The sequence below is a fragment of the Rhizophagus irregularis genome, chromosome 3 (genome assembly GCF_026210795.1).
Source record: "Rhizophagus irregularis chromosome 3, complete sequence".
Lineage (NCBI taxonomy): Eukaryota > Fungi > Glomeromycota > Glomeromycetes > Glomerales > Glomeraceae > Rhizophagus > Rhizophagus irregularis.
Genome location: NC_089431.1, coordinates 4,103,088 through 4,127,683, shown reverse-complemented (window position 1 = coordinate 4,127,683; position 24,596 = coordinate 4,103,088). Strand labels below are relative to the sequence as shown.

Below are 24,596 nucleotides of genomic sequence, written 5' to 3'. Positions count from 1 at the left end.
CATAAGTATTCATGTCAGATATTTACTAATTACTCTAATGCACTATAATTATATCATTCTAAATATAATTTATATCATTCTACTAATCAAAAAACTGTAACCATTTTTAATTTACTTAGTATTACATTATACAGTCTAACCTCGATATACCGATATTCGATATATCGATATACTATTAAAAACTTGATATACCGATAAAATTTTATTTTCCCACTATATGTGAGGACATATAAATATCGGTATACCATTGATATAATGATATTTTCTAAAAATTTCATATATGTCCCGACATATCATTATATAAAGGTTTGACTGTAATACCAAATTGTTCTTGGCCTATTTAAACAAACTCATTAGTCCCAGTGCGAAGCAACGGGTAACTGCTAGTATATAATTAGTAGTACTGTTAGGCGCAGATGAATCATGCATTACACAATTCAAAGATGATTTATACAGGCTAATCTAAACGTTAGAAGATCGACATGAATTTTTTTATTATATTATATAGATTATTATTTACTTTTTATTTTATTTTGAATGCGAATATGTAGAGTTACCGTTATATTTAATAAAGTGCAATCATTATTTTTTCACATTAAATTTTTTTAAGTATTAAGTACTAATATATATATTTAGTTTGTACTATACACAAGAAATATGTTTTTTACTGCAAGCAATTTTTCAAGATAATTGTTTCTGTTAAGGTAAACGCTTTTCATCATATTTATTTTACGTGGTCTCTATTTGCATGTCACCGATTCACATATATAAATCTGACCTGTTTTATGGTTTTAATATATATATATATATATATACTAGTTGTCACCCGTTGCTTCGCACCGGGACCAATGAGTTTTTTAAATAGAAAGATTTAGTATTGTAATGTAATACTAAGTAAATTAAAGAAGTTTTTTGTTTATAATTAGGAATTTAATATGGTAACAATTAGGTAACAAAAAATATGTATTAAATTATATTTATAATATTAGAATGATATAAATAATAAATTATTTTTAGAATAATGTAGCTATTTATATTAATGATTTTATGTTTGAGTGTACTACTAGAGTGAAATTCGGATTAATTAGAAATTGTGAAAAAATAATTATCAATAAAAATTGATTAATTTTTTAGAAGTATTTTTGAAAAAATTTTAATATTATGAAAATACTACAAATATTTTATTAATTAATTAATTAATTCTTATTATTTTATATTACGTCAATTTTAAACTTATAATCAACTTAGGAAAAATATTTGAACAATTAAATGTATTAGAGATCTGTTCATTTCATTTTATTATTATTCTTTTGATACTCATTTTATTCGATAAATTATTAATTTAACTAAACTATTTGAATTAAAATTATTATTCAAAAATCTGGTGATTATTTAGCTATTATCAAATCAACAATTTCTTTAATTAATTAAACTTGAAAATCAAACTATTTATCCAGCGTTCAATTTAATTGAAAATCTTAATCATCTTTCTACATTGTTGTTATTGATTTTTTTAAAAAAAATTGAAAGACGGAAAAAAAAAATTTAAAAATAAATTTGGGGGAGAGAAAAAGGATAAAGAAAGAAATCAGTTCAAAAAAAAGGGAAATTTGCGAAAAAAAAGGAATCTGAAGAACAGAAAAAAATTCTGGTATTTTTCAGTTTGGGAAAAAAAATTAAACCTAAACGGGAAAAGAATAAGAAAAAACAAATTTTTCGGTTTGAAAAAAAAACTAAACCGAAAGAAAGGGAGAAAAATTTTTTTTAGTGTGAAAATAAAAAAACGAAAAATTTAAAAAAAAAATTATTTTATTTTATTTTTTATTTTTATAAACCACGTGAACAAGATTACAGAAAGATAGACAAGAACAAAAGATAAAACAAAAGTCGAACGCTATCTAATACTAAGCTATAATCAAACCGCCCGAGGACAGCGCCACTCTGGTACCTTTAACAAACCCGGAGGAGTCCCTAACACGACATCACATCCCAATGGACCAAAGAAAAGGCTTTAGCACAATCTAATCTAAGAACAAAGAAGAGATCCGTATTTTTCTTTCGGTCATTCAAGACCGCCACCTGTAAATACTGTAATAGGTGGAATGGTTCACACTATTCTAGTTGTTGTACATTGGTATAAAATTTGTACGTGGGGGTTACCCAAAAAAAAAAAGATGTAATAAAATACTAGTTTATGATAATTAAGTGGCGAAGGAGTGTAAGTCTATAACTATCAGCGTGCCACTAAAAAAAATATATATAAAAAATTTATAAGCTGATAGTTGTATACGAAAGGAGTTAAGGGAAAACGAAGACTTTAGAGTCTTCTGGAGACAGTATATCTAGTCTCAATTTTTTGACCTCAGTAATGTGCCTATCTGTATTTGGGATAGGGAGACGTTTGTGTGGTCTGAGTTCGAGTTGTTTAGCGTCATCTGAAGTGTGTCCTTTGTAACGGTAATGGGACTCGCGGTCATCCATGACTGAAAAATATTCGATATTGAATAGACCCAATTCTTGCTCTAGTTGGAGCAATTGTTTGTTAGTTTTGTAAACATTTTTTTTTTGTGTAAGTCTGTTATGTAGAACGGAACGGCGTTCAGTCAATTTGGTAATTTTCTTGTGAAAGTGATCTTGAAATTCAGTGAGATCTTTACACATGTTTTCACGATATTCTACACGGTTTGAGGAGGTGCACCAGAGCTTAGCTCTATTTGCGAGTTCTTCTTCATGAGCAAGGCGGTTAACATCCCAAGCTTCTCGTTCTTTTTGTAATCGTACAGCTAATTCGTGAGCTTCTTTACGTTTTCTAATACCATTTAACCAGTATATACATCCTGGTTCATATTGTTGACCTTTAATTTTGGCCTGTCTATTAGAAATATAAACAGGTTCTTCAGTAACATAAGGGAAGAGGTCGTTAGGAATCCAGATGCCCAACTTATCATGCCAAGTATTCTCTTCTTTGAGGAGAATGGGTTGTGAGGTGGTGGCAGATAGGTGAGAATTTGAAGTACTAATTGAATCGTTCCCTGGATATGGTCGAGGGGGTGGTTCAAGATCCTCGGCGAGAACGGCCTTAGCATCTAAAGGTTCGGTTAAACCAACGGGTATAGGAAAATTGTAATGTTTCTCATCTCGGGGGGATGGTCTTTTATAATATTTTAAATGATGTACAGATTTTTTGATATATTGTGAAGGTAAAAATAGGAAACACTGATGTTTAGCTCGGTGAAGCTTTTCTTTAAGAGTATCCGCATATCTGTTGAATTTATCGTTATTACCACGATCGTGGAAAACTGATCTACATGCCCGTTGAAAACGGGATTTTTGTCTTTTACTCCTTTTACTACTGTCGGAGTGATGTGAAAGAAAATTGTCGAATCGTTTACGGTACATACGAAAGTTCTTGTTCGTACGAAGGACATTGCGTCCATTAGCTAAGTATGAAACATCGTAGGAAATTCCTAGGCGATTTGAGTAAACGTGTTTTCTGACATTTTGATGCCATTGTTTATAAGTAAGGGTTGCGTGAAGCCATTTATTATTTACGTTATTAGTTGATAACGGAAGGGGTTTTTTGATGTTCTGAAAAATGTCTAAATTTTTATGATGGGAGATGCAAGCGCGTCTATTATAAGACATAATGAAAGGGGAAGGGACACAACACATCTGTGTGTGGTTAGTTCCAGAATTATCACTGGTGAGAAAATTACATGGTGTAAAAATACCGAAATAAAAACGATAACGTTTATAAGAAAAATTAAAGAAAGTTTTTGTTCGGGAATTTCTTTGTGCGACTTTATCAGCACGTGATTTGACAAGAAAATATCTATCGAGTAAATTTGAACGAATAAGATTAAAATATTTCTTTTGGATGGAACGTGGAATAACTTTTTGATGGGAAAAAAAATGTTGTAACATCTTACTAATCTGAAATTTCAGATTAGGAAAGCTACAGGTGGAAGAGTAGCTAATAGGGGTAGAATTCATGTGATAATCATTTGTGTGTATTTTAAGATGAATATCATTGGTGTTTGTTGAGGGATCAACTAACTCAAAAAAGAAACTTTTTGATCTTCTGATTTCGTAAATCTTGTTACATCCAGCCCGTTTGGGTCTAGTCACGTGAAATTTATGGAATGAGACGTTGAAAGAAAATTTTCCCAAGGGGATAGGTTTATGAGAAGTAAAAACCATATTTTAATATATTTTATATAAAAATGAGGTGAGAATATAATAAAAACTTCTTTCAAAGGTCGGGTGATAAGGAGAAGAACCTTTCCATAAGAAGCCACCCAGTGGTCTTCTTTCTTCTCGAACGTTAAAAACGTAAAAGGGGTGTAAATGAAAAAACAGTATTTAACTGCGGATTTCTATGTGAAAAAATGGAAAGGGGAAAGAGTTTTTTTTTTTCTTCAAATTTAAAAAAAAAATTGAATGTACACGGATAAATAGATCAGGTATAGGCATGTCACGGGTTTTAATTATATGGCATGGGATTTCAAGTTACACAATTCAAATTATTTATGCAGAGACTAATCCAGACGTCAGACAAATTTTTTTAGTTATAAAGTTTTTTTTAGTTATATAGATTTATCAAAAAATTTATTATAGATTTAATTACAAAATATCTGTATAATTAAAAACAATCTCACTAAAAAATTTTCACAAATTTATTAGTCGGAAATAATATTGAAAAAATCAATCTAAAAAGTTCTCACTAAATCGAAAAAAAAATCTCAATAAACAAAAAAAAAGTTCACACTAAAAAAAAATTTTCACACGAATTTATTAGTCAGAAACAATATCATTGACTAAAAAATCTCACTAAAACATCGAAAAGCCGTAGGACATAGTTCTATAGTATTGACCCAAACCAAAAAAAAGAATAAACTATATTTTTTTGGGTTAAAAAAAAATTCCAAAAATTTTGATAAATTCCGATTAAAAAAAAATCTCCTAAAAAAAAATGGTTAAGTTAATCAAAAGAAACAATAATGATAAAAAGAGGGATAAAAAAATTAATAAAAGAAAAGACTAAAAAGGTAGTTTCGGTTTTTACGGTAAAAACTGAAAAATAAAAAAAAATTATTATTATAGAAATGGTTCGTGGTAACTAAGAGAGCGGAAATGACCGCAAATAAATGCAATTAATAAGAAAAATTATACTTTTTCTTTTTTTTGTTAGTATTAATCCATCATAATAAAAAATCCGAAATGTATTAGTTTAAAGATTGGTTATCGTAGTCAGTTAATTATTATATGATAAATACGAAATAGATCGAACGCAAGAATATCACACTTTTCAATGTTACACAATTCAAATTATTTTTACAGGGTAATCTAAATATGACAAAATTTTTTTAATTAGATAGATTATTTTGAAATATATTACAAATATTATTCAATAAAATAACTGAAACATAAATAATACGAAATTACTATTCTATTCTGTAATATATTTGCATATTGATTATTTTGTAATAAATTTAATATTACTTTGAAAATAATACTAGTTTTATGATTTTATCTAGTAATTACATTTATTATTACATTTATAACTAGTGCTTTAGCAACATTAAACTACATTCTTTATTTTATTATTTTTACCAATTCATAAAGGCCAATCATCAACTTTGGCTTTTTGTAAAACAAATTTTATTTTCAAGTCGTACTAATATCCATTCATATAAAGTTGAAATTTCACAAAAATGTTTTTATTTAGAGTTTTTACTAAAATTATCGCAAAATTTACTTAAGATTTTAGATGATGCCGATACTAAGATATTACTATTAAAGTTTTTCGTTTATTATTCTTTCTTCTACACTGATAATTTTATTAATTAATAAAAAATCATGAAAATAATAATAATTATTATATGTAAAATTAAATGTTTTATTTGTCAACATAAAAATATAGGACAACCGACAACATAAACTTGCCATTACTAAATCTAGCTTTTCAAAAAAGGCTAGCAATGATAAGGTACTATATTATTCGTATGTCATTAGATATTTTATTTATTTATTTTTTTTTTAAAAAAAAAGAACAGTCGATTAGAAATGGAAGGTAAGGAAATTAAATGTGAAGTATGAAAGTAAAAAAAAAGTAATTATAAAATGGTTTTGGCATTATTGAACGTACTAGCTTTAAAATTATTTAAATAACAATAATTTTGATTAGTCTTTGTATATTTAATAAAATCATCAATAACCTTAATAACATTGTTTCCACTTGATTTAAAAACTGTTTTTGATTTATAACACGTATGACAAATCTGATGACCTTCAAAAAGATTTTCTTATTTTATTACATTCGCATTTTTTATGTCTTTCTTTTTTGACCAAAGAGATGCATTCTTAGTGGGTGTCAATCAAGAGGTACTCTATGGGATTGAGCTATCTAACTGATAAAACTAAAATTGCGTCCCTAATCCAAGTGTAAGCAAAGAGAATATCCTATAATAGGCCATTAATAGATATCAATTTGACAAGAAAGTACGCATTCAAAGTATTATATTAGTTTCTTTTAAGTAGCACGAGCCGACTGCAAGTTCCTTTATTAGAGGAGCCGGAAATTCTAGAATTTAACCGTAGTTATATTATTCGATAGTAAAAAGTCAATTTTATGTTTATCATTTGTTCATTTATTTATTTTTTGAAATATTCTATACTTTCTTGCAACAAATTGTTAATAATGAATTAAAATACGACGATATTAAATTCTAGTCAATTAAGAATGAATAAATTTTTAATTAATAATTTATTCATAGATTCTTTAGATTCTTTCGAAATCGAATAATTTTAAATCTAATAAATTGATAGGGAGACGTTTTAGATTATTTTGAGAAAATCCCTTTTTTAAGAACGTTTATGACTTTAATAATAAAATTGAAATTAAAAGTCTATAATTGAAGAAAAATTTAGTGATTTAATTTTTTAATATTTTTAAGATCCATAAAAGAAGTATATTTTTAAAAAATTTATTAACAAATTGAATAAATGAATAAAAAATTTTACTATATCCAGTTTTTAATCAAAAGGGAATTGTAATCATGTAATATTAAGAAATTTTTAATCATCAATTTATTTTTTGTAAATAAATGTATTTATTATTAATACATTTTATTAATAGTAGCAAATGAACATTTTATTTTTAAAAAATTTTTATCTTAAAAATTCTGAAATATTTTTTTTTTTCGTAAACTTTTAACAAGTATCGAAGTTGGCATAATTTTCATTTTTTTATTTATCAAGAAAAAGGCAAGGAGAGAATTTTTTATCATCAACATTATTTATTTTTTTGAATTCATTTAAAAATAATAAAAAAAAATTTCGGTTTAGAAAGAATTATTATTAGTACTTTCTTTTATCGATACTAAAATTTTATAGAAATCATTAGGTATTTTCAATAATAATAAATGATAAAAAAAATTAAATGGATTATGTTCAGTCTATATAATATAAGAAGTATATCAGTTATACCGTGCAAATAAATTTGTGATAAAGTCACTCAAAAAAAGAGTTAAACCTGGTTTATCAAAAAAAGAAAAAAAACATAATAATAGCTTTTTTTTTACGCAGAATATTTTAATATAATAGTTGTAATCATCTGTTATTTATTCGTGCTTATTGAGTTACTAGGTTCAAGCCAAATATTACGGCACATTACACCCAATTCGGCATACCAGTGTAATATTATTTTCATATGAATCATCGAACAGAAATTTGATGCAATATATTTCATCATTTCGCCGCCTTAATGCCGTATTATCTGAAATAATTACGCCCATGGTCGATCAAATTTTTTACGAAATAAGGTTGATCTGTACAAAAATTTTTGATAAATTACTTAATATTTAACAAGGACTGAACTCAGAATGAATTTCCATATAGAAGTGATCTACAAATTATCAGGAGAAATCGCTATAAGACACACGCAGTTAGTGTTTTGATCCGGATAAAATCTTAAATATTTTAAATGAGATTATTGCCGAAAAAAGATTTTAAATCTCAGCTCTGAATAGACTATAATTTCGACCAGAATATTTAATATATTATGAATCAAAAAATTGGTAATTCTGATAGTTCCATCCTGAATTAACCGAAACGGATACCGGATAAAAACCGGATAAAACCGCTTCGGATCCAAACACTACACGCAGTTCCAAATGTAATTACATATACAATGATTATTAAGGTATTATTATTATATTATTGTATTTTATTTTATACATACTTTTCTAGTAAAATTTGTCTAACAAGAAGTTTTTTATCGAACTCATCCTTTCCAAGATTTCCCAAGGTGTAGTGGATTTTTCTGAGTTTCCATAGTTTCCATATAGAAGAGATCTACAATTATCAGAAGAAATCACATGTTATAAGACACATTAAAGCAAGAATGATAACTTCACCTTAACACTTTAACTATAACGAGTGATAAGCATGGCGTTAGTTACTCTAAGAAAAATTGATATTTTTACTGCAACTTCTTTAAATGAACAAACAATTGTTTCACGAAAAAAAAACTCATTACAAAATATTATTAAGGACAAACCTTGTGCATGAGAGAATTCTTTAATACACGTTTCAGGTTAGTCATTAAAATTTTTTCTGCTAGAAAATTCTATGAGAATTATGTGATTATGATAGTTACTACCTTTTTCCGTTAGAAAATTCTACGAGAAATTATGTGTAGAATTCATTACTCAAAATACATTTATAAATGGGACATCATTCTTAAGTGCCTCAAAAAATAAAAATAATCCAATTTTTTTTTCAAAAAAAAAAAAAAAATCTAAATTATAAACATAAAATTGAATCTTTATTATCAGACAACATGTCCTCAAGTCAGCAAAAACAAACCAAAGTTAACAAAAAAAAGCTATATAAATATAAGAAATGTAGTGAATGTAATAAGAAAAGAAGAATTTTAGATGAAAGTCACCAACTTTGTTACATTTGTTACAATATAAAGACAATACTTAAGCCTAAAAAAAGTGGAAACAAAGATATTGACGATTTTATTAGGTATACTCAAAGTGATAGTAATGGTATGGCGGGTAAAATGGAGTTTGTTCCTTATGATCAATTCAAAAATATAGAATTCATTGCTAGTGGAGGATTTAGTAAAATTTATAAAGCTACTTGGGTTAATGGTCCGATTAATAATTGGTATGAGAATGAACCCGATGGTTGGAATATTTTTCGAAATAACAATTATACTGTTGTTCTCAAAAAACTTAATAATTCTAAAAACATTACATCTAAGGAACTGAATGAGGTATAGTATAGTACATGTGATATTTTAAATCTAAAACATAATGAATAATGAATATATTAAATTAATTATTTTTATTTAGCTCAAGGTATTTTATCAGATTTATTCAAATCGCAATGTGCTAGAAAAATATAATATTGCTCGATACTTTGGAATTACTCAAGATCCTATTACCAAAGACATTATGATTATTATGACCTATTATAAATCAGGCGATTTGATACGCTACTTAAGTAGTGACTTTTATCGTATTGATTGGGAAATAAAGTTGGATAATTTAAGTAGCTTAATAGTAGGACTTAAAAATCTTCATAATTTAGATCTTATTCACAGAGATTTACATAGTGGAAATATCTTTTTTGAATATAATTTTGCGTATATAGGTGATTTGGGGATAAGTAGATCTGCAACTGAATCTACAGATAATAATGAGAATTATGGTATTATTCCTTATATGGCACCAGAGATTTTTCAAGGACAAAAATATTCAAAAGCTTCAGATATATGTAGTTTCGGAATGATTATGTGGGAGTTTATGACAGGTAGAAGACCTTTTTGGGATCGAAATCATGATGCAGAGTTAATTATCGAAATCTTTGATGGATTAAGACCACCAATTGTTACAAATGCACCTAAAGGGTATATTAAATTAATGAAAGAATGTTGGGATTTTAATCCAGAAAAGACCAACAGCTACCGATGTATGTGAAAGAATTAATAAATCGGCAGATAATGAATATATGCTAAAGCATCACTTTTATAGCGAACCAACTAAAATTATAGAATCATCAGATATTGGACCTGTACCAAAAAATAATCCAGATGCCATTTATAAGAGTAGACCTTTAAGTGGTATGATTAATTCTGCAATGTCTTTAAGGAGTTCGAGAAGTCTGTCTATTAATTTAGGATCTGGTAAACAATTTATGATACTTTAATATTTACTTTTATTATAAATTATTTAATTTTGTTTATTTATATTACTATTAATAATTATTATTTCTTTAAAAGGTAAAAGAAAGTTTGAAGATCTAGTTACAGATAATAATGACGATGGTATTATTAATATTAAATTTTATTGTTTTATTTTGTAATTAACTATACAAACTTCTAATAAATCAAAACTTTATAGGTCAATGTATTAAAAAGGAAAAATTATGTGAAAATGTAATTAATGGTAAATAATTATTATTAATTAACGAATTCCATTTATAATTTTAACTAAAATTTATAATTTATGTTTCTTTAGAATATCTTACGAACGAAATTGAATTTGATATTAATGTGAATTTTAATCAATCTAATAAACCTCATGATAAAGGTAAATAGTTTATTTGTGCTTTTAATAATATCTTAGCAATGCTTTTATACGTCATAAACATTTATTTTTTAATTGAATATAGATTATGTCACTCTGAAATTTGAACTTGATATCGATTTTAATAATCCTTGAATTTTTATTTTTTACTGTATATCAGATATAGATTTTATAGATTTTTTTTTTGTAAACTTGTTCACTTTATTTTATTCTACTGTACTATAAAGGGTAGAGATTCTTAATAGTTAAATATTAGTCATAGATAAATGTTACAGATACTGTAAAACTTGTTATGTAACTAGTATTTTATTGTATAATCAAGAAGTATAAGAGTTTTAATTGCAATTAATTTTTATTTATAAATAATTAAAGATATACAGTATATCGTAAAATCTTGGTTTTGACCAGTGAATTTAATCCTTTAGAATTTACAACTCACTTTTATCGAAAATAATGTAAACTGAGTGAACTTATCAAACGAATTTTAAGATGATTTTATATCCAAAAAAAATATAAAATCATTGGATTTTTATTTATTTAACTCATTTAATGTTAACTGAAAGTATCAAGAACATGATCAGCCAAAAACGCCAAAAGAAATAATAGAAATAATAAAAGTTTAATGGTGATTGTAATCTTTCTAAAAACGACAAAGAAAAAAAACTTGTTGCAGCCAATCGTGATTTTTACACAGCCGCTCATTATAAACAAACTCAAAATAAATTAATAATATTAATGAAGTTCGTTTACACAATGAAATTAGTTAACTTTTGAATATTACTGTAAAAGGTAAAATAATAATTACTATGTAGACAATTGCAATATTTTTATTTTATTTACGTCATATATACTTTTTTTATGATAAAATTAATAAAGCAAGGAGCTCTTATATACGGATTAATATAATGCATAATCTCCATAGAATTCCAAGAATTCTACGTAGAAGAGATCTACAGAAATTATTTAACGCAGTTTTCATAAACAACTTCACTTTATCACTTTTACTAAAACAAGCGACAAACATGGCGTAAAGCTGAAATTATCATCTTAATAAAGGTTAATTAAAAATTTGATATTTCACATGCAACATCTTTAAACGAACAATAATTGCTCGTTTATAAAAAGAATTTCATATATTGTTAATATTCGAAACCGTATTACGCCACACGCACATTATCTTTGTACTACATATTGTATAATGGGAGTACATGTGAGCATTCTTTGAAGGAATTCTGTCAAAAATTCATTTTTCAAAGGACATTTTTAGATGAGGCATTAACTTTTTTCATTAGAAACTTCTATGAGGAATTATATAGAATTTATACAGTTTTTACTTACTGAAAATATATTTATAAAATGAATGACACAAATGTCTAAAAATAATCTAATTTTTATTTCAAAAAAATTATGTAACATGAAGGTTATAAAAAAGGTAACGTTTTAATATCAGATAATATGTCTTTAAGTCAACCAATGCAAACCGCAGTTAAACAGAAAAACAAAACATATAAGAAATGTAACGAATGTAATAAAAGAAAAACAATTAAAAATCAACAGATTTGTCGCCTGTGTTACAAATCAAAAAAAAAAAAAATTTTAAACCAAGTGGAAACAAAATTATTTATAAAATTTACACAAATTAATTATGTATCAAAAAAAGGAAAATGGAGTTTATCCCTTATGGTCAATTCAAAATATAAAATAAAATGTGCTGTTCGTTTTGTTCATTTCAAATTTCATATAATTAAATATAAAAAAATAAAACCCTTACTATTAAGCGCTGTATTGTAATCACGTCCAACTGAAATTCTAAAATGAATATAATTTTGCAATTTTTTACTTTCCTATCATAACTGATAATGAATGATTTTAAAAATAGAAAATATTATTATTAGAAAAGAAATGGGATTAATATACATATTTCCATAATTAAAGAACTACAATCTTAAAAATTTAGTAGCTTCGTATTTAATTTAACATTCACCAATATGAATATTCAACGATAAATTTTTAATAACGATGTTGGCGATTGTTAACTAAATTTATATGATGAATATGATGATCAGAAATTCACATGATCTACATGCACTACATGTTACAGTTGTTACACGATGATCTTATGATGTTTACATAATAATTGATGACCAAACTTATTGGCCAAAAAAAAATGTTGTACATGCGAAAATTTTTTTTTTTTCAAAAAAAAAAATTAATCTTTTAAAAAAAATGCCTTCTTTTGAATTTTTATCAAATTTATCAAGTTTATTATCCCAAAGTTTACTTAATACTCTTGATAATGATGAATATTATGATATTGCAATTGAAGTCGGAAATGACCCTGACGTAAAAATATTTCGTGCTCATATGGTTATTTTAAGTTGTCGTTCTCCTTATTTACGAAGAATTTTGTTAGCCAATAAAAGAAAAAGTGAAGATGAAAATTTGACGCATATTAAATTACCAAATATTTTACCTGAAATTTTTGAAATAATCTTAAGGTAAATTAATTATTTTATTAGGAAAAATTTTATGAAAGAAACATTTTTTAATTTTTTGCAAACTTTTTTTTTTTAGATATATTTATGGCGGAAAACTTGCATTGGAAAATAATGATACTTCAAATGTCATTAAAGTTTTGATTGCAGTAAATGAATTAGGTCTTCAAGAATTAGTTCCCCTATTACAATCCTTTTTGATTAATAGTAATGTAAACTGGATGGAACAAAATTTTAATTTGGTATTTAAAACAAGTTTTGAGAATGATTCATTTCCTGAACTTCAAAAATATTGTGTTAAATTATTATCCAAAAATCCAGATAAAACGTTCAAATTATTAAATTTATCATCGATTTCAGAAAAATACTTAATATCTCTTATTCGACATGAAAATTTTAAAATAAGTGTAGTTAAAATTTGGAAACATATTATTAAATGGGGAATTTCTCGTAATTCAGAAATTCCTTCAGATATAACAAAATTTTCAAAGGAAGATTTCAATGTATTAAAGGATACCTTAAAAGATTGTGTTTCTTTTATTAAATTCACTAATTTATCACCAAAAGAATTTTTGGATAATGTACTTCCTTATAGAGAAGTTTTACCAGAGGAATTATATATAGATTTATTAAAATATTTTTTGAATAATGATTATAAACCAACAGATTTTAAAAGAATTAAAAGATATTGTTTAAATAATTTTGATTCAAAAATTATTACAATTAAACATATTGAATTAATATCAAAATGGATTGATAAATTAGAAATTACGGATAGGATGAAAAATTTATATGAATTCAACTTAATTTTACGTGGATCTCGTGATGGTTTTACTTCAGAAAATTTTCATGAAATTTGTGATAATAAATTTCGTACTATAACAGTTATTAAAGTGAAAGATAGCAAAGAAATTCTTGGAGGTTATAATCCAATTGAATGGAAAACTGAATTTTGCTTTGGTCATTCTAAAGATAGTTTTATATTCTCTTTTATTAATAAAGATGATTATATTTTAAGTCGAGTACAAAATGAAAAGCAAGCTATTAATTATTATTCTCGTTACGGTCCATCATTTGGTAACGGAGATCTTGTAATATATGGAGGTTATGAACATTCTTTTGAAAATTATGCTAATTATTGTAAAAAATTATCTTATGAAAAACAAATCAGACAATCTGCTGATAAATTTTCTATAGAAGATTATGAAGTATTTCAAATTAAAAAATTTTCTTTTAACGATAATATTCATGAAATTATCTCAGGTAAATTTAAGTTATAATTATTTGATTTTTTTCATCATATTTATTAATTAAATACCATTTTATAGATTATTCTACACTTCCAACTATTACCCGTAGTTATAATAGTGATGACGACGACGACGAAGAATGGGATCTGGAGAAATTAATCTAGTGATACCGATATTCTTCATAGTATGTTCTCGAAGGAAATTATTGGCTGAATTTGCAAAATAAACGGAAACACTGACGTAATTACCTTTTTTAACGAAATAAGCACGTAAATTTTTGAATTAAAATTTAGTTCACTTTTTAATCCCTTTTCATGTTATTATTATTATTGTTGTTTTTTTTCCTAACATATTCATAATTTTAAAAAAATAATGTTATGGCATTTAAGTTATTTAAAGTTCAGATAAACAAAAACAAAGGTGTATAATGATAAAAATGTAATCATTAGCGGGTTCAAGTGATTTTAAAATAAATTAATGAATTCGTATTAATTCAAATAAAATTTAAATTTTTTTTTTATTATAAGCGTAAAAATTTTATTCCATTAATAAAATTTTACTTATCTTTCGTTATCTTGTACAGAACTTGAACACGTTGTCACTGTTATAGACTTAAATCACGAAGAAAATGTAATTGATGTGATAATTTTGTCATAAATTTCCTATGTGCTATTATTATTTGAAAAGTGAATTATGGTACCAAAAAAATTCTTTATTGCATATGAATCATTTTTTTTAAAAAAATAATAATAAAACGTAGAATAAATATCTAGTAAATGTTAAACATAAAACCAGTTATTACACGAAAAAATATCCGTAACCAATTTAGTGAAATATCAACTAATTTATAACCATGTACAAATAGTTTATTTAATATTCAATAATTCTTAATATATTGATGAATGTAAAGTTAATTAACAATAATGCTAAATGTAAAAAATATTGGTAAAAGTCATTATAAGTTATTTATTACTACTCATTTATATAATATTTGCATATAATTTAAACTAACTAAATTCTTTATTTAAAAATCCTGCTCTTATCTTTTGATTTTAATCAGTAAAACTTTTTCTACTCGCTCACTATAAATATTTTAACGTATAATATTTTTACTTTCTAAATTTCTATCTTCAATATAAAGTTCATTTAAAAGTTTAGAAAAAGAATTCCACTAGTAAGGCGTGGAAACAGTAATTTTATTAACTATAACGATCTATAAAACATTTAGTAATAAATGAAGAATTTCTAATTTGGGTTGACCTTTTATTTCCAATAAATTCTCTCTATTTAATTTATTTAATTTAATACTTGATATAAAATCGTTAAATTGAAATAAAAAAATTTTTTTTTTTTATTTTAAAAAAATAATTATACTTTAGTTTGATAATTTATCACATTCGATCAAAATAAATTAACAAATAATTTTATCAAAATTTAAGTACAAAAATAAATTCTAGTAAAACATAATAATCGAATCATTTAACAACAATTCTCATTTTTATTAAAACAATATATGTGCTTTTTGTAGTACCTTCAAGTTTTTATTCCTGTTTCGTTGCTTGTTAATCTTTTATCAATAACTTGGAAAAATCAGAATAAGTCCTTGACTTACTTTTAAATGGACGTTTTTAGCTTTCTCAATCTTTAATTACGTCATAACTTGTTCCTATTATGAATTAATATTATGTGAAGCACGTTTTTTATTTTCATAATCCCAAATTGCCATATGTTTCACGTGTTTACAATGATTAACTTACTGCAGAATACTTCTAAAAATATAACGTTAAACAGCTGTACCACACATGTATGACTATAGAATTCTCTGCATATCACAGATTTCTCACAAACATTTCTAGAAAGTTGTATTTCCATTAAAAACTTCTAGAAAATGTGCACAGAATCCGAAAAAAAGAATTCCTTGTTTAATTATTAAATTTAAAAATGTATATATTAGACAGCAGTTTTACTTAACTCAAATTAAAAGCTAATTTTTTTTTATAAAAAAAAAATATGGAACAACCAACAAACTATAAAAATAAAATTGACTTTTCATTATCGAATAATACATCTTTAATTCAACCAACGCAATCCATTGTTAAATCAAAATACAAAAAAAGTAAATGTCCCGAATGTAATAAAAGAAGGAAACCTTTAGATGAAAGTCATCAGATTTGTCACGTTTGTTACAATGTAAAGGTGGCATATAAATACGGCTCAAGTGGAAATCGAATTATTGATGATTTTATCAGATATACACAGATTAATCTTGTTAATAAACGTGGGAAAATGGAATATGTCCCTTATGAACAATTCATAAATATAAAATTTATTGCCGAAGGAGGTTTTAGTAAAATTTATAAAGCTACTTGGATTGATGGCCCAGTTAATACTTATAATAACAAAGAAGGTTTTCGTTTCAAAAATTATACAGTTGTCCTCAAAAAAATTAATGATTCTAAAAACATCACATCTAAGGAGTTGAATGAGGTACAGTACATAATATGCTGTTTTAATCCATTAATGATATTAATAAATTAATAAACTATTTTCATTTTAGCTCAAGGTATTTTATGATATTTATAAAAAAAGTTATGGAATTTTTATTGGCAGATATTTTGGAGTTACTCAAGATCCTAATTCTCAAGATATCATGATTATCATGCCGTATTATGATTCAGGTGATTTGATACATTACATGACTAAAGATTTTTTTAATATTAGCTGGTATACGAAGCTATCGAAATTAAAGGATATAGCATATGGACTTAAACAAATGCATAAATTAAAAATTATCCACAGGGATTTTCATAGTGGAAATATCTTTTTTAATGATCAAAGCAATTATTTTATTATTGAAGATACAATAATAGGTGATCTGGGAATAAGTAAATCTGCAACTGAATCTACAGATGATAATGAAAATTATGGTATTATTCCTTATATGGCACCAGAGATTTTTCAAGGACAAAAATATACAAAAGCTTCAGATATATATAGTTTTGGAATGATTATGTGGGAGATTATGACAGGTAGAAGACCTTTTTGGGATCGAAATCATGATACATATCTTATTATTGATATTTGTGATGGTTTACGACCACCAATTGTCACAAATGCACCTGATGGATATATTGAATTAATGAAAGAATGCTGGCATTCTGATCCGGAGAAAAGACCAGTAGCTGCTGATTTACATGAAAAAATTCGAAATATGCATCTAAATGAAACAGAAAATTTCCAGAAAAACAATCCAACTGGAATTATTGAATCGTTAGATATTGGACCTGCAACAACAAATAATCCGGGTGCCATTTATAAAAGTAGACCTTTAAGTAGCATGATTAATTCTGCAATGTCTTTAAGGAGTTCAAGAAGTCAATCTATTAGTTTAGAAAAATTAAAAAGGAAGTTTGAGGATAATTTAATTGAAAATAATGATGAAGGTATGAAATTAGTCAATTTAATTGATTAAAACTAAAGTTGCTTGCCGAAAATAAAAAGGTCATTGCCGAAATGGTAAAAATAATTTCAACAATTTCGACATGACGAAATTCACTAATTTCGACAAGCAACTTTAATTAAAACTTTAGTTTAAGTCATTGTTTACTAATTATTTAGGTCGAAGTATTAAAAAAGAAAAATTGTATGAAAATGAAGGTAATTATGTTTTCATAAAAATATATCAAATTCGTGATTTAATTTAATAATAAATTTGTTTATATGTATTTAGATTACTTTACAGAAGAGATCAACTTAGATATTGATATAAATTTTAATAATAATGGTGCGTAAACATACTTTTATATATACTGTAAATGAAAAATCTTTAAACCTAATTTCTTTTAATTCAAATGTAGAATATATTTCCAAGGAAAATGATTTCGATATTGATACCCAAAATTTATAGAAGTAATTTTTCTTTTAAACATGAATATTGTCACTATTAACAATTGATTAAATATTATCAAGTATTATGACAAATTTATTTATTATTTGTAGCTTAAATTATATCATAGTATATTTATATTTCGGCTTTTTTTTTTATTTAAAACATGTATTAAATTTTTTTTGTATCTTTTTTTCAATATTTCTCTTTATCATATATATTTAAGAAACTAAATATAATTTATTGAACTTATTAACGTTATTCCAATAATCAGTGGAAATTTTAATGTTTTAAGACTTTATTATTAATTCTCATTATATAAAGTGATTTGTATGATTGACTTAGTTATAAAGTAAAGGAATTATTTGCGTCCAAGTACATCTTTATTTGAAGATTATATCAATTATCAAATGGTTTCTACATTTCCCGATATTATCCAAGAATTTTTTATAAATTTCTAATAACTTTTTTACCTCTTATTTAGTGCTCCGCACGAGCCGGTCCAGCTCGCGAGTCAGACATATTGTTCGAGCTTGCTCGAGCTATGAGTCAGCTCACGAGCTCCGGGACACTTTTACTTTATTATTATTATTATTTATTTATTTATTTATTTGTTAAACATCAAGAACATAATAAATTGACTTGGCGATATACACTTGTTAAAATACAAATGCATATAACAATGTACCTAATCTAAAACTATAATACATTAAAATTTACGTTAACTATAATTTATATTAACTGAATTATACATTGTATTTATAATAATCTCCTTTCCTACAGCTCCGAGACTTTTTTCTTTTTTCTTTAAGAAAAATGAATTATGGTTATCTGACACAGAATAATAGCTTGCTCAGCATTTTTTAAAAATAGCTTGCTGATCCGAAATTTGAAATGCGGCAAATAATATATAGGATTTGCTAAAGAATAACTTTATTTTATTATGTATATTTTAAAAAAATATCATAGATATTTATTTATATTTTAATAAAGAATGAATTAAAATATGAAAATTGCATTTTTAAATTATTTAAATTATTTGTAGTTTTCTTTTATTGGGCTTAATATTAAACATGGCCGTTGTAACGACATGCTCAACATTAACCCTAATAGGATGATCCGTATTGAAAGCACGAATATTAAATAAAAATTGATTCAATAACCAGAAAGTGTAAAATTAAATGTTATAACTTACATCCTTGGAAAGACAATATCGACTTTAAATTTTGTTTGAAGATTAGTTTCAATTACTGTGAAATCATTATCTTCAAATATGAACTTTCCGCAATAATGGTAATAGTTCGGTCATCGTAGGAGACATCAATTTGCACTTGCTCCTTTTGTTGTACTCCAGGCGTATGCATTTTAACAATATAAAAGCTATTACAAAAAAAAAGAGATTTAATTGCATGCATATTAAACAATACAAGATATTAACCAATACAAACCCTTCGTTGTTATCATACAACGCATATTGAGATTTGGGTAAAGACTGTTCTACTGACTGAACTATTTGATAGGAGATATCATCGGTCCTAGGCTGTGTCATACACAGGTTATGAAGGCACCCCACTCATGGACAAGTTTCTTTGTTTGTCATAAAGGTAGATACGTAACCAACTCTTCTTTTGGAGCCAGTAGTCCTTTAACAAAGAAACCCCACTTTCGGTAGAAAGAGTGAGGGGAAGGGGACTGCATGCCATATAAGGGACAGCGAACAACAAAAGATATTAAATATCATACCCTTTTCTCTGTTGTCCATAATTAAATAACGAGTTTAACAATTTCAATAAAATAATGAAAAGAGGGGGAAAGTAAGGTCGTTTTATATGTTTTTTTGTTGTACAAATTTGTTTTTATGAATTATGTAATAGAAATATCAATAAACCCATATATATCATGAAAGTATTGTACAAGATACAAAAAGGTTTTTCCATCACAATATAATCAACATAGTTAATTGTCGTCGCGTAAAAATTTTTTATACTGGTTTACGCGTCCTTCATAATAAAAATGTCGCGATACTGATAATATTCTTCACAAACCGTACGACCGCAGCAACATGTTGATTAATACGTTTCTTGTAACGTTTTCATTAATTTTTATATGATTAATTATTTTTATTATTTTTATTGTGTTATATTATTTTATATTATATTGTTTTACTAGATAGTTTTTTTATTGCGTTATAATAGATTATATTGTTAGTACATTTCTATTATATTTTTCAAGTAAAGTTTATTACATATAATCGATTAGGTATAAAATTTTCATAATAGATATAATTTTAAATTGTGATAAATAAGTTATTTATAAAATAAAAATGATTTCATTAATAAAAAAAAAAAAGTGTTTACTATGGAAGACTTGATTTTGCGATACAGATGAAGCGCGTCAGCTGTCAACCAACATTGGTTACGGTACATTTCGCCGAAGCCATTTCGCAGAATATGATAGAAATGATAGAAATTATCACTTTTATAAAAATATTAATCGCGCAATGAATTTTTTATTTATTTATTTATTTATTAAATTACATCAGGAACCTTTATAAATATTCTGATTTACACCCGAATATACAAATGACAAGTGTATAAAATAAAACTTAGACGTTGAATAATATCATCGATTCTTGATTGAGTACTTTAATATCTTTATTCTTTAGTTTCTATTTTACATTCTTTTGCCACGTCATCTATTTTTGCGATAGAAATAAAATTAAATAAACGTTTAAATAAAAAATTCTCTTTATTTTAAGTGTCTTTTCTTCTAATATCACTTTAATGATTTGCTAATTGATGACCGAAAGTGGCTTAATAGGTGTAAATAATTGTATGATATTTAGTATAAAAACAATAAAATAAACAAATGCAATAAATAATGTTTCGGTGAAATGTCCATTCGGCGAAATGGAATTCTGTGAAATGGCTTCGGCGAAACGTCCCTTTGGCGAAACATCCCTTCGGCGAAATGGCTTCGGTGAAATGTCCTGATATCGGATTTTTTAGCATACTATGTTCTTTTCTTTTTCTAAGAATGGCATTATTTGAAATTTAGAGGTAAGTTTTTTGTAAAATGTTGTTATAACATAATTAATATGTATTCTATACGCGTCTACAATGTGGTTATGACGTCGTTATGAAGACTATACAATTTATTAACGATTTATTAAAGTTTTATTACACAATCTGTGATGCCATTCAATGATTTATTAAATTTTATTTACATATATTTATACGAGCCTCTGGTTTTATGGCAAGCCGAAGCGGATAAATCTGCGCCTATTTCAACAAAATGTACCGTTTATTTAACATTTACAGTCAGACCTCTATAATTGCACTCTCCATAATTGCACCCACTATGTATACCCTCTCTAAATGCACCCTCTGATTCGGTCCCAAGCTTATATGATCTCTAATTATTTTACCTCTATAAATGCACACCCTCTTTAAATGCACTATTTTGAAAATTATGCATATGGTCCCAAGGGGTGTGCAATTATGTAGGTCTGACTGTATTATGTGACATTTAGCATTAATAAACGCATAATTTAGTATGTCACAAAAATTTTGATGAAATTAATTTTAAGATAGTACGAGAATTTAAGATAATAAAACAATTAAATAAATTTGTTTAGCTTTGAAAGTAATCTTTCTCGTTTCTGTCTTCTTTTACTTGATTTGATGAAAATCTTTACAATGTAATAATATTTTTTATAAACCAGTTCTATAACTAGAAATTGAATTCTAAGATTATAATAATTATGAACACATGGGAATTTTTAGATTTGTAGAAGTATTCATAGGAAATCTCGAATCATATTAAATGTGAGAAAACGCGTACACAGGAATTTTGAGTAACCCATATGCACGTATGATATCATGATATGCTTTTTATGAATTTTCTTTATTTACAAAGGTTATCTGATTTTTTTTTTTAGGGATATTTTCGCGTTTTATTTAGGGTATGGTTCATTTATCAATAGTAAGAGGGTTCTGAATTTTGAATTAAAAATGGACGTGAATAACGTGATATTGAGAAATAAAAGGACTATAATAGTTTTAGTAATATGGCAAAAAAAGAAAACGTTTTGTTATTTTTTGGTTAATAAACGAGTCGATTTAATAATATGTTCTTTATGTTTCAAGTGATTTTTTTTATATTACAAAAATAAGTTCATTGATTATATTATCATCCTAACTTGTATATACTGTACGTTACACAAAATATATGACATGACAATGCCCTATATAAATTTTTTTTTTTAATAAAAAAAAAACATTAATAATTCACATTTGTAAAATTTCAAATTTTTACTACCATTAATATTTTAATTTAACACGAATCAACCGTATAAATTACGAAATTCAATTTTCTATTAATTTTCTTATTTATAGTTTTTATAAATTATTCGTTGCAGTTGTCTCAAGGGTGGGGCGATACTTTGTTTTTTAATAAATGATTATATGTATGAAAAAGTATTATATGAAAATTTTGCCAATAAAATTTTATAAGTGCTACGCATAATTTTAATCTTCTAAAAATTTCATACAATTCGATTATTAATCATATCAAAATATGTTTGTGACTTTGGAAGTTTAAATATTTTAGAGAATGTTACAAAATTATTTATTTTTTCTTTTTTAAGATGACTAATTAATAAGTTATTTATTAATAAAATTTATTATAAGCAAGTTGTTTTTTTGAAAATAGATTATTATTATTATATTTATAGGTTACTTTATTTTATTTATAAATACTTTATTTTTGATTCGAAATTGTTATCAAAATTGGTTTGGTCTTACAGTATTATAACTATTATTGCTTTTCTATTATCACAATCAATTAACGTAATCAATGTTGTTTATCATACTATTGCATTAAAAATAAAAAAAAAAGAATACAACCCAGTAATTTCTTTAAAAATGGCAATATTTTCACAAAGATAATATACAATTATACATACTCGTTAAAAGCGCTCAAACCTTGCTTCATTTAGCTAAAATATTCAAATTAATATTGCAACATCTACAAAAAATCGCGTCTATTGTAAATAAAAAAATTAACTATAGCTTTGTAACAATATTCTACACTCAAAAATATATTTTTTTTATTGTTTAAAGGAGTCACGTGGGTGGAAATTTTGTAAGATACCGTGCCACTGACCTTATAGCAAATATTATAACCGCCTATATGATAAGTTTTAATGATATAAGGAGGTCGGAAATGCTTAACAGACACTATCCTCCCCATAGTCCCATAGATAAACAAGTGCATTCGCTTCCTTATAGATTGAATATACCAAAATAAACTTCTAAATCTTAAGATAGTATAATATAAAATATCATTTTTTTGATTGGCTAAACACAAAAGAACTTAATATTGAGCAGTTAACAGTTTCATGGTAATATTTTTAACTTCCTTAATCAAAATCTTTGATCAAAAACGGAATCACCATAATTACGTCATCATGAACGAACAATAAAGATTTTATTATTGTGATTTTGTTACAAAATTTTTTATTGTACTACTGATATGCTTAAGGAATGAATTGATAATAAATCTATATCAAATTGTTATATTAATAATATTATACTAAGTAATACAAAATTAGTGTATAATCTTATATCCAAAAAATCAGATAAAATATTTAACCATTACATTTTTATTCAATTTAACTCTCATTTAATATATTAATCTTAAAATTAGGAACGTCGGCACATTAAAACTTAATTGTAATTGTAGAATCTAATTTTACCGAGGAAAAAGCTTTTAAAACAAAAATTTTTTTTTGCGTAGTAGGAATTATTATGACAGCTGCATCTCGCAAACATAATTGACGAGCGATAGGATTATTTGTTGTATGGTCATACACCCCCTAATTTTCTTCCTTTCTTTCTTCCTTCCAATTTTCTTTTTGAACAAGCTATACTTGCTTCCTTTCTTTTTCGATTTTACTCTTTTCAGTGTTCGATATTTTTCTGTACCACTTTAACCAATATTTTTTTACTATTAAATGCTTTAATGGTTTCCGATTTCCCAAAATAGATAATTTTCTAAATATAATTACAACTACATAAATAATGTGGATTACTCGGTTGCATTTTTCGGTCATATGCAAAATAAAACCATTCCATTGGTGAAACACGTTTGACCGAAAAAACCCAAAAATTTTATGGGTCAAAAAGTCGGATATTCATTGGTTGTTATGGATTAAATTTTCCTTTGCTTTCGTCTTACTTGAGAATGGAAGTCTCGGTATCACAAAAATTTGTTTACTTTTATATGTTAGCAGCAGTTCTAAAAGTTTTCTCCTGTTTGAGAAATTAAAAACTCAAACCTGCTTTTGACGGAATTTTAATTC

General features: G+C 25.6%; 5 protein-coding genes across 5 annotated transcripts; 3 read left to right on the top strand and 2 right to left on the bottom strand.

Moving 5' to 3' along the window:
* Positions 1–1,794: 1,794 nt before the first annotated feature.
* On the bottom strand, positions 1,795–3,399 carry OCT59_021017 (uncharacterized protein; the record flags this gene model as incomplete). Its single annotated transcript, XM_066149570.1, has 2 exons — positions 1,795–3,086; positions 3,285–3,399. The coding sequence occupies 2 exons, from the start codon at positions 3,397–3,399 to the stop codon at positions 2,299–2,301; spliced, it is 903 nt and encodes a 300-aa protein (XP_065990462.1). The 3' UTR covers positions 1,795–2,298.
* Positions 3,400–8,842: 5,443 nt separating this feature from the next.
* OCT59_021016 (uncharacterized protein) lies at positions 8,843–10,736 on the top strand (the record flags this gene model as incomplete). The annotated part of the gene is made up of 7 exons (XM_066149569.1): positions 8,843–9,286; positions 9,366–9,575; positions 9,964–10,198; positions 10,295–10,339; positions 10,416–10,460; positions 10,533–10,604; positions 10,687–10,736. 7 exons carry the CDS (start codon positions 8,843–8,845, stop codon positions 10,734–10,736), a joined length of 1,101 nt encoding a protein of 366 aa, XP_065990461.1.
* Positions 10,737–12,827: 2,091 nt separating this feature from the next.
* OCT59_021015 (uncharacterized protein) lies at positions 12,828–14,510 on the top strand (the record flags this gene model as incomplete). Its single annotated transcript, XM_066149568.1, has 3 exons — positions 12,828–13,099; positions 13,176–14,359; positions 14,425–14,510. 3 exons carry the CDS (start codon positions 12,828–12,830, stop codon positions 14,508–14,510), a joined length of 1,542 nt encoding a protein of 513 aa, XP_065990460.1.
* A 1,846-nt stretch (positions 14,511–16,356) lies between these two features.
* Positions 16,357–18,253, top strand: OCT59_021014 (uncharacterized protein; the record flags this gene model as incomplete). The annotated part of the gene is made up of 8 exons (XM_025313259.2): positions 16,357–16,687; positions 16,778–16,833; positions 16,904–17,024; positions 17,205–17,273; positions 17,577–17,789; positions 17,965–18,003; positions 18,077–18,130; positions 18,204–18,253. 8 exons carry the CDS (start codon positions 16,357–16,359, stop codon positions 18,251–18,253), a joined length of 933 nt encoding a protein of 310 aa, XP_025187877.2.
* A 1,226-nt stretch (positions 18,254–19,479) lies between these two features.
* Positions 19,480–19,781, bottom strand: OCT59_021013 (uncharacterized protein; the record flags this gene model as incomplete). Its single annotated transcript, XM_066149567.1, has 2 exons — positions 19,480–19,612; positions 19,681–19,781. 2 exons carry the CDS (start codon positions 19,779–19,781, stop codon positions 19,480–19,482), a joined length of 234 nt encoding a protein of 77 aa, XP_065990459.1.
* Between the last annotated feature and the right edge of the window lie 4,815 nt (positions 19,782–24,596).